The 10,338-nt window shown below is 37.8% G+C and overlaps 1 protein-coding gene across 1 annotated transcript; it reads right to left on the bottom strand.

Moving 5' to 3' along the window:
• Positions 1–8,977: 8,977 nt before the first annotated feature.
• LOC120224744 (olfactory receptor 5A2-like) lies at positions 8,978–9,919 on the bottom strand. Its single transcript, XM_039222996.1, is given in 1 exon segment — positions 8,978–9,919. A coding segment is annotated over 1 exon segment (942 nt).
• Between the last annotated feature and the right edge of the window lie 419 nt (positions 9,920–10,338).

Raw genomic sequence — 10,338 nt, 5'->3', positions numbered from 1 at the left:
GTGAGGTGGTATCTCAGTGTGGTTTTGATTTGTATTTCCCTGATGAGGAGGGATGCTGAGCATCGTTTCATGTGTCTGTTGGCCATCTGGATGTCCTCTTTGGAGAAGTGTCTGTTCATATCTTCTGCCCATTTCTTCACTGGGTTGTTTGTTTTTCGGGCATGTAGTTTGGTGAGTTCCTTATAGATTCTGGATATTAACCCTTTATCTGATATGTCATTTGCAACTATCTTTTCCCATTCCGTCAATTGCCTATTAGCTTTGTGGATTGTTTCCTTTGCCGTGCAGAAGCTTTTGATCTTGATGAGGTCCCAATCGTTTATTTTTGCTCTTGATTCGCTTGATTTTGGGTCTAAGTAAATCCGTCAGATCCATTTCGTCCAATGTGTCTTTCAAGTCCATTATTTCTTTAGTGATTTTCTGTCTGGTTGACCTATTCATTGCTGTAAGGGGAGTATTAAAGTCCCCTGCTTTTAGCACATTCTTATCTATAAGCTTGTTTCTGTTTGTGATTAATTGTTTTAGATATTTAGGTGCTCCCATATTCGGTGTGTATACATTTATGATTGTTAGTTCTTCCTGATGGATGGACCCTGTAATTATTATGTAGTGCCCTTCTTCATCTCTTGTGATAGTCTTAAATTTAACGTCCAGTTTGTCTGAAATAAGTATAGCTACTTCGGCCTTCTTTTGATTTCCTGTAGCATGATATACTTTTCTCCATCCCCTTACTTTTATTCTGAATGTATCTTCAAGTCTAAAATGAGTTTCTTGTAGAAAGCATATAGATGGATTTTGTTTTTTTATCCATTCTGCTACCCTATGTCTTTTGATTGGAGCATTCATCTATTTACATTCAGTGTTATTATTGAAATATGTGGGTTTAGAGTCTTTGTATCTTTAGTCGGGTTCATGTTTGTGGTGGTGTCTCTGGTATCTTTTTTCCTTGCAACCTTTCCTTCAGAACGTCCCCCTCAGGATTTCTTGTAGTGATGGCTTAGTGGTGACAAATTCTTTCAATTTCTGTTTATTTGGAAAGGATTTTATCTCTCCTTCTATTTTGAATGACAGGCTTGCTGGATAGAGGATTCTTGGCTGCCTATTTTACTCTTCATCACATTGAAGATCTCCTGCCATTCCTTTCTGGCCTACCAAGTTTCAGTAGATAGGTCTGTCACCACTCTGATAAGTTTCCCTTTGTAAGTTAGGGCCCTTTTCTCGCTAGCTGCTTTCAAAATTCTCTCTTTGTCCTTGTATTTTGCCATTTTTACTAGGATATGCCGTGCAGAAGATGGATTCAAGTTACGTCTGAGGGGAGTCCTCTGAGCCTCTTGTATTTCCACATTTACTTCCTTCCCCAGGTCGGGGAAGTTCTCTGCTATAATTTGTTCCAGGACTCCTTCAGCACCTTTCCCTCTCTCTTCCTCTTCTGGGATTCCTATGATACGGATATTGTTGCATTTGACCGTATCGCTGAGCTCTCGAACTCTTCTTTCCTGTTCCTGGATCAGTTTGTCTCTTTTTTCTTGTCAGCTTCTTGTTTTTCTATAATGGTGTCTTCTAAATCACTTATTCTCCTTTCTGCCTCTTCAATCTGTGCATTGGAGGCTTCTAATTTATTATGTATCTCATTTATCGCATTTCTTAATTCTTCATGCCTATTCTTATTTTCCATTCTGTCTGTAGCCATAGTTTCTTTGATGTCCCCTATGTTTATTTTCAAGCCCAGCTATTAATTTTACCATTATTATTCTAAAATCTTGTTCAGTTATGTTGCTGATATCTGTTTTGAGCAGTTCATTACCTGTTATTTCTTCTTGGAGTTTCTTTAGAAGAGAGCTCTTTCGTTTCGTCATTTTAGTTAGTTTTCCGGCTCTTGTTGGTTTTAAAGACCTCTTATGCTCTCTGTATCTGTGAGTACTGCTATATCCAGGAAGACTCTTTGATTTTCCAGGGCCTATCCTTTCAGAGAGTGTTTTTTTGAATGATATCTCTTGGTCTCTCTTGTTGGGACCTTGTTTATTTTATTTTCCTGGTCGTAGTGATATTTGGGACTCTCCACCTTGTGTACTCTGGCTTGTTTCTTGAGGTAGCCCTGGAAAAGAAAACAGACCGACAAACACACAGGGAGCAGGAGCACACAAATGCACAAGCTAATTCAACTAACATCCAAGGAGAGTGGGAAAATGAAAAAGTTAAGAGAAAAGGCGGAGGAGGGAGGACGAATAATAGGGAGTATAAAATACATAAAAGTGTCAAAAAGGAGAAAAGAAAAGGAAAAAAGAAGAAAAGTGATGGACAAAGAACGGTTTAAAGCATATAACCGGATTTCCCAGCTACAGTTAAATATCCGTGTTTATGCAGTGCTGGTTGAAGAGCATAGAGAAAGAGAGAAGACAGGGCGGGGATGAGGCAAAATTGGAAATAGAATGAACAGGCAGAAGGGATAAGAAGCTTTTTTCAAAGAGGTAAAGGGTAGAATATGGTTGGATAGGTGAGAGAAGGATGCTGGTATTATCCAGAGAAACTATATAGTCTAATTAGTCCTGAGAGAAAGAGATGAAAGTTTCGGTAGGTGTAGAATTTACATCTACAGAATGGACTCTTTGTGATTGTTTAAGCAAGCCGGCGGCCAGAGTTAATCAGGTCAGTGTTCTGGGGAAAAAAGAGAGAAAAGAGAAAGAAGAAGAAAAATAGAAAAAAAAAGAAGGGAGGAGGGCAGTTCTCAAGCAGAGTTGGGCATGGCGTGATACAATGCCTCAGGCGGGAGTTCTGCCTTGGCGGTTGTGGGGAGGAGAGTGAAGGTGCTCCAGTCCCTTCTTGAACCAAGCGCTGCACCTCGGTTTTTTGGGCGTGTAAACTCCCCGTACTGGGGGCGCAGCCAAAGTTGGTTGCACTCTTCAACTCAGGCCTGTCCCAATCTCCAAATCCCAGTCCGTGCGCCCCCTGAAATTGCCTTAGACACAACTTCCCAGGCAATCCACTCGGGGCAATTCCAGGCCCCCTGCTGAGCTCTGGGGGTGGAGTCAGGATTGCTGCTCCCTTCTCTGGGTTGGGCTGGGGAGCAAGGGCAGGGGCTTGCCTGCAGGGTGCGCGGAGCCAGAGCCTGCTGGAGTGAGGAAAACCAGGTCCCTCTATGGCTCGTCACCCGAAACACGTACTCACAGGCATATTTCCCAGTTTTTAGCTCTTTGCCTTCTCTCTAGAGTTCCAGCCAGCCAGGAGCACGGATGCCCGGTGTCCACGCGCGGTTCTTTCAGGGGCCCAAGCCGCCCGGGAGGACAATGGCGGCAGGTGCGCCGCTACTCTGGAGTCCAGCCCACCAGGAGCCGGCACAAAGGAGCAGTTTGTGTGCTCAGACCTCCGGGACCAGTTGGCGCAAGGGGACCTGGCGTGCAGGTATTTGGCAAGTATGGTCTTTTTATGCCCCGAGTGGAGGTTTTTCCCCCTAGTGGAGGTTTTTCTGTTTCGGACTCTCTTTTTCCCCCTCTCACTCCCCGTAGATTGGGATCACCTCTGACCCTGGAGTCTCCGATCCCGGCCTGATTTTATCTTCCCCAGTTCGCACTCACATTAGAAGGCTTTCTCAGTGGATTCTGCGTCCTTTTTCTCCCAATCTCTCAGGTTTTGTACGGTTTCCAATGGCTTCAGACCTTTTCCATGTGATGTATGTGTGCGAGTGCAAGTACAGAGCTCCTTACTTCTCCGCCATCTTGCCCCCTCCTCCCCATAACAGTTATTTTTAAAAGTATGCTATTTTTTCAGATGCATCATATTCTTCCTGGAGTATTTATTTTAATTTAGTTGAACTACTTTTATTTACCTTAAGTATATTATTTCTCTTTAGTGTTGGCAGTAATTCTTATCAGGGGTATATATATACATATACATATATTTTTTTAAGTTATAGTTAGTATACTTTGCTGTTATCAGTTATCCCCAAATGAAGGAACATACTATCAGATATCATTATGGAGTGGAGCTTGTCCATTTGCAAATTTCACTCTTGAGCACAAGGTAAAGGGCAGTTGAGTAGGCTGGAAACACTTTCAATTCTACAAATACGGATAAAATTCTTGGGTTACAGGAATATACCCAGGATTCCTAGAATTACTAGACAGATTATATGACCTTTAATGGGACATTCATCTAACTGCCAATTAAGGAAATATGTCACAATGTATGAAGGCAGTAATTAGTGTCCAGATCTAGGGAAAATTTTAAAATATAGGGTATCTCATAAATACGAAATAACCAATTAAAAACCCTCTTTACCATAGCATTAATCATTCTTCAGTATATTTAATTATAAAGTGAAAAGAATTAAGCTACAGTATGATGTGTGTAGTATACTAGATTTTTGTACGGTAAGTATTGTAAATTCCTAGAATACACCGGTGTCACTAGCTTTTTACAAAGAAAATCTAGGAGAATGTCAAATAAACACAGGATGTAAATATAAAACAGTCTAAATTGTTTACCTATGTAGGCAAAAGAAAATAGAGTAGACAAGAAAAGTCAAGTGTCGTGACTTCTAAATGTTTTTCTTCTTATATAACATTGATTTTTGATAACCATGACATAATTTATTTATTGAAGTGAAATAAAATAATATGAATTATGTACTATGAATATATAAACATATGAACTATGTGAAACTTTAACTGAGCAGTTTGAGTGAAAGATACCTGATGAGTGGAAAATGGTGCTGTAGAAAGATTGAGTTTTTCAGTGAGTTAAAAGACTGACTTTAGGAAGTGATGCCTATAAATAAATCCTGAAGGAAGAGCAGCACACTGTGATTGCTGCTGGAGGGTCCATTGGAGGGAGCAATATGATCCATGGCATGTAGGGCAATGAGCATGGTAAGTACACAGTGATAAGACAATCTAGAGAGGCTTTACCTTTGAAAAAAGAAGGAGCAAGGCAATGAGTGATGGGCCATACAAGTCCTCTCTGTCAGGATGACTTACTCAGTTTATATTTTAAAGCATGACAAAGGTATTGATCTGTTTTAAGCAGGGAGGAAACGTATTCTATAAAATGTTACCTCTGGTTGTGCATGTAGTTCTCATTTGACTGTGTCCCGAGAGAAAGGTATTCAAATATGGATATGTTGTAGTTTAGACTCTGACAACGTTTAAGGACTTGGAATTTTGTCCATGCGTAATGAAATAATTTGGTAGCAAAAATAAAAAGTTGTGATGGATTGGCTATAAATCGTGATGACATAGGAGAATAGTGATGACATTGGTGCCATATTGTCCAACTTAAATAGTGAGGAACCACTACATAATATCATTTTTTCTTTCTTTTTGTTGAGCAGGGTGGAATAAAGGTGACTTCAGTTTTCTACATTTGAAGTTTCAGAGCCAAGCCTGCTTTAGTAAGAAATAATGAGTGGTGGGGCGACTTGGTGGTTCAGTTGGTTGGGTGGCCGACTTCAGCTCAGGTCATGATCTAATGGTTCGTGGGTTCAGGCCCCCCATCGGGTTCTGTGCTGATAGCTCAGAGCCTGGTGCCTGTTTCAGATTCTGTGTCTCCCTCTCTCTCTGACCTTCCCCTTCTCATGCTGTCTCTCTCTCTCTCAGAAATAAATATAACACTTAAAAAATGTTTTTTAAAAAAAGAATGAGTGGGGCGCCTGGGTGGCTCATTCGATTAAGCGTCCAACTTCAGCTCAGGTCATGGTCTAATGGTCTGTGAGTTCAAGCCTCACATCAGGCTCTGTGCTGACAGCTCAGAGCCTGGAGCCTGCTTTGGATTCTGCATCTCCCTCTCTCTTTGCCCTTCTGCCACTCATGCTCTGTCTTCTTTCTCTCTCAAAATATAAACATAAAAATTTTTAAAAGGAAATAATCAATGAGATGAGATTTACATGAAATCCAGTAACTAGTATTTCAAGGAAACACATAAGTAAAAATTTAATATTAAAATATAAAAGGTAACATTTATTCTAATACATTTACACCACAGAGAAAGCTACAGTCAGATCAATAAGACATTTACAATCTCCTATTTCAGAAAGTTTCTTATATAGTTATAAAAGTTGTCTTTATATACATTGCCATCTCTATTCACAAAACTGTTATGAATATATTATATCAACCTAGAAAATAATAAGTAAATGTTCTCTCATAATGATATTTCTCATCTTCTTTACATTTGTGAAGTTTCATAAGACACTCTTTTAGTCTTATAATCAAAATAAAATTAAGTATTATTTGACTCTTATTTTGATGTTTTCTAATTGTTTTTTATTTTTTAAACTAATTTTCTCTTTTTTTAAACTCAAATTTGCATTTTGTTTTATGCTGTTACACTGCTTTATGAAGATCACCAGCAGGATAGATTTTGAGATTCCATGATAATTTGCTTTAATGCATCCTGCTTAAAGTTGCATGAGGATTACATCTTTCTAATGAAACCAACTTGGTTGCAGTTTTTGAAAGTAAGATCAAAGAATTTACTAAAATATAACAATGGGATGAAAATGAATGAATGGAACAGGCAAGCTTCTTTTGTATGTGTTTAAATTGTTATTGGAGTAAGTAACATATTCTCTGTCATGAATGTCTCAAGAACACTTGGTCCCAGGTTGGCCCTGACATTTAAAATAATCCAGCTACTGGGGCCCCTAATTGTCTCAGTCAGTTAAGCACCCTACTTCAGCTCGGGTCATGTTCTCACAGTCCATGAGTTTGAGCCCCGCGTCAGTTTCTGTGTTGACATCTCAGAGCCTGGAGCCTACTTGGGATTCTGTGTCTCCCTCTCTCTCTCTCTGCTCCCTCATTCACGCTCTGTCTCTCAAAAATGAATAAATGGTAAAATAATAATGATAATAATAATAATATGACAATAATAATAATAATAAATCTAGATTTCGGATGACTAGCATAATAAATAAAGGAAATATATATGTATATTCCGCCAAAATTATATTTGAAAATATTACTATATTAACAGTATAAAAATTCTCTTTTCAGTTGTGGATGGTTAGGAGCATAACACTCAAAATATGTCACTTTAACATATTGGCTATTTTAAATTGAAGGCACTTAGGAAACAGAATATGCAGGAAGGGCTCCCTGTCTTCCCTCTTTCTATCTAAAAGCAGTTACTAACATTTCCTAGTGAAAGGTGCATACGTTATCCCAGGAAGAGAACATTCTTATCACTTCAGACTGAGAGTTGATCCCAAAATGCACCTATAAAACAAACCTATTAAAATAATACTTGCATTGCTTTGGTTTTCCCCATATATTTCCTAGGCATTTTCCCATAAAGTACTGCTCAAGCCTATCTGTCTTGTCACATATCCACAATTTATCATTCTTTGTTTAAAAAAGTTGTATAAGCTTTTGGGCCAAAATGCTTCTTCAGGTTCATTCTCCTTTTAAAGACACTCATGTGCACATGGAAATTAAAATAAAATGTGTATACTTTTCTTCTGATAATCAGTCTCATGGAAGTTTAATACTTAGTTTTAGCCACAGAACCTAGGATGGTAGAAGAAAATTTTCCTCTCTTGCAGTAAGATGGCATTCAAAACAACGATGTTTTGATACAGAATGTTTCTCTGTTACTGTGAGTTTTACACAGCTTTCGATATTTTGATGGAAAAGGAAAGGTTAGAAAAAATGTTGATGTATGGCACAAGTATTTTTTATTTATATGAATAGGTAATTTAGACAATATTTTACCATGAATGTGTTCTGTTTTAAAATAAACAATTAGGAATTCAGGAAAAATATTATATTCTTAATATATACTAGAAAACGATGCACCAAGGTTTAAGAAAATTCTAAGCATTGGCGTATGTAAGAAACTCTTGATTTTTATATACTCTTGCTGTTAAAAATAGATTATTTACAGCCTTAGTTGCCTAAAATATGTCTAGTGACTTAATCTCCCTGTCAGTCAACGAGGGATCCTGTTGAACTGTATCCTTTTATTCAAGAGTTCTGGGGTTAGAGACAGTTTCTAACAAGCTCCATGATTATTCAGATGCTTTTAATGCACTGATCACACTTTGAATGGAAAGAGTTGAGGAGGTGATTAGGTGGAAAACATTTATCCTTAAAAGCTTAGAAAAACTTATTTCCTCTAGCACTCTTGTCATTCCTCTTGTTACCAAACTGTAATTTAATAATTGAAAAATAGAAAGCTTCTTCATTAACATAAGAAGGTAAAAATAGGAAAGGAAAACCTGGTTTGTGTCCCTATTTTCTACTTTTTCTTCTCTCCTTCTGAATTGAATTAATTTATTTTGACATGATTGTCTGCTTGAATATTTTATAAAAATGTAAGAGGGTTGAAGCTTGTTTTACCATGTTAGATATCCTATTATCATACTGTCCAGTTCTAAGTTTTTTCCTTTTGTTCTCCCTCCACTTCTTATCCTTGTTAACCTCTGCTAATATTTTGAAATTCAATTAAGAAAAATCTGAATTATATATTTTCCTATTTTTCTAATGAAATCTTCCATTTATGTTTATATGCATAATTTAAAATTTATTTTACAAATAGTGTTGGCTTATCATATGTGTAAAATATATATTATATTCATATACAAAGTGATATGCTAATAACAGCACAACTACTAGACAGAGTAACACTGCTCCATTCAACAGAAATAATCTTTGGCCCATGGTTATTGATAAAGTATAAATTATCAAAACACTCAGATGAAATATGAGACTAAATCAGACTACTTTCCTATTGTTAAAGACGTGACGGCAGGGAGCTTTTGTAATTTATCTCTTTATCACTATGGCATTGTACTGCCATTCTTAAACATACCAACTACAGAATATCTACTGAGTAGAATTCAAAGCAAATGTAAAGTATAAGGACATGTCCATATTAAGTGATGTCAATTCCACAGTATACATTTCAATACTTACAATTTGCAAATGTGGCTTGGGAACCCATTTTAAATTGATTGTATTAGAAATTCTCTCAAATCATTCATATATCAGACCAAGAGCAATTTCTTTTTTGATAGAGCTTTTCTGAAAGCTTTCTTCACATCTTTGTTTCTCAGAGTGTATATGAGAGGATTTACCAAAGGGGTAACTACACAGTAGAACACTGAGATCACTTTACCAATAGTAAAGTTGTACTTGGCTGGAGGGCGAACATATGCAAAGATTATTGTGCCATAATATATTGTTACCACAGTGAGTTGGGATGCACAGGTGGAGAAAGTTTTCTTCTTAGCTTTTTGGGAAGACAGCTTGATTATTGTGACCACTATTTTTCCATATGATGACATAGTTAGAAGTAAAGATCTTAGAATCACAACTGATTTACATGTTTAGCCCAAGGCCTCCACCAAAAATGTATCTGAGCAAGACAGTTTAAAAATGGGGTCTGAGTCACAAAAGAAATGGTCGATCTTCTGGGGGCCACAAAAGTTTAGATGGGAGATGAGTATGGTAGGTAGAAGAGGGGCAATGAAACCCCCAATCCATGATCCAGCTGCAAACCACAGGCACACCTGAAGACTCATGAGAAGTGAATACCTTAAAGGGCTGCAGATAGCCAAGTACCGGTCATAGGCCATCACTGCCAGCAGGATGCACTCTGTAGCTCCCATGGAGAAAAAGAAGTAGTACTGGGTTATACAACCAGAAACAGAGATGGTAACAACCTGTGTGAGGCAGGTGGCCAGCAACTTAGGCACCGTGGCTGTGGTGTACCAGATCTCTAAGAATGACAAATTTCCTAAGAAAATGTACATGGGTGTTTGTAGCGTGATATCCGTGAGAACAATGAAAATAATGAGAGTGTTTCCCATGAGGGAGAGCAGATATACAGTGAGAAATACCACAAACAAGGTGAACCGCAGAGAGAGAACACCAGAAAACCCAAGAAAAATGAACTCTGTCACTGTTGTTTGGTTTGTTCCATCCATATCTCATTGCCTCTGATCTGAAATAAAACAACAAAGGCCAGAATATGGAGGATGAGCAAGAATGGTTATTTGTATATTCATTTATCTCCTGATACTCATAGACTCCTAATGCCAATGAAGGTTAATGGCTAGCAATAACATAGTTGGTATCCTTATAAATATTTTCTATTTGATTAGCTCACTTAATTTACAAAATAAATCTCCAGAGTAAATACTCTAAGAATCCACTTAACAAATGAAGAAATAAGAGAGTAAATTGTTTTCTCACAGTTACATTGCTTTAAGCGGGAAAGCCAGTTTATGTACCGAAGTAGGTTGTCCAAGAGGGTATAAAAAATGTGGCTACTGGAAGAACGGCTTTGTTCCACGGCTGAGGAATAAGCATACTTCTTAGCCTATCCACCAGTAAAGGCTGGTGA

The sequence above is a fragment of the Hyaena hyaena genome, unplaced genomic scaffold, assembly GCF_003009895.1.
Source record: "Hyaena hyaena isolate Hyena2069 unplaced genomic scaffold, ASM300989v1 scaffold_1247, whole genome shotgun sequence".
Classification (NCBI taxonomy): domain Eukaryota; kingdom Metazoa; phylum Chordata; class Mammalia; order Carnivora; family Hyaenidae; genus Hyaena; species Hyaena hyaena.
Note: the sequence above shows the minus strand (reverse complement) of the source record. Positions and strands in the feature narration are given on the sequence as shown.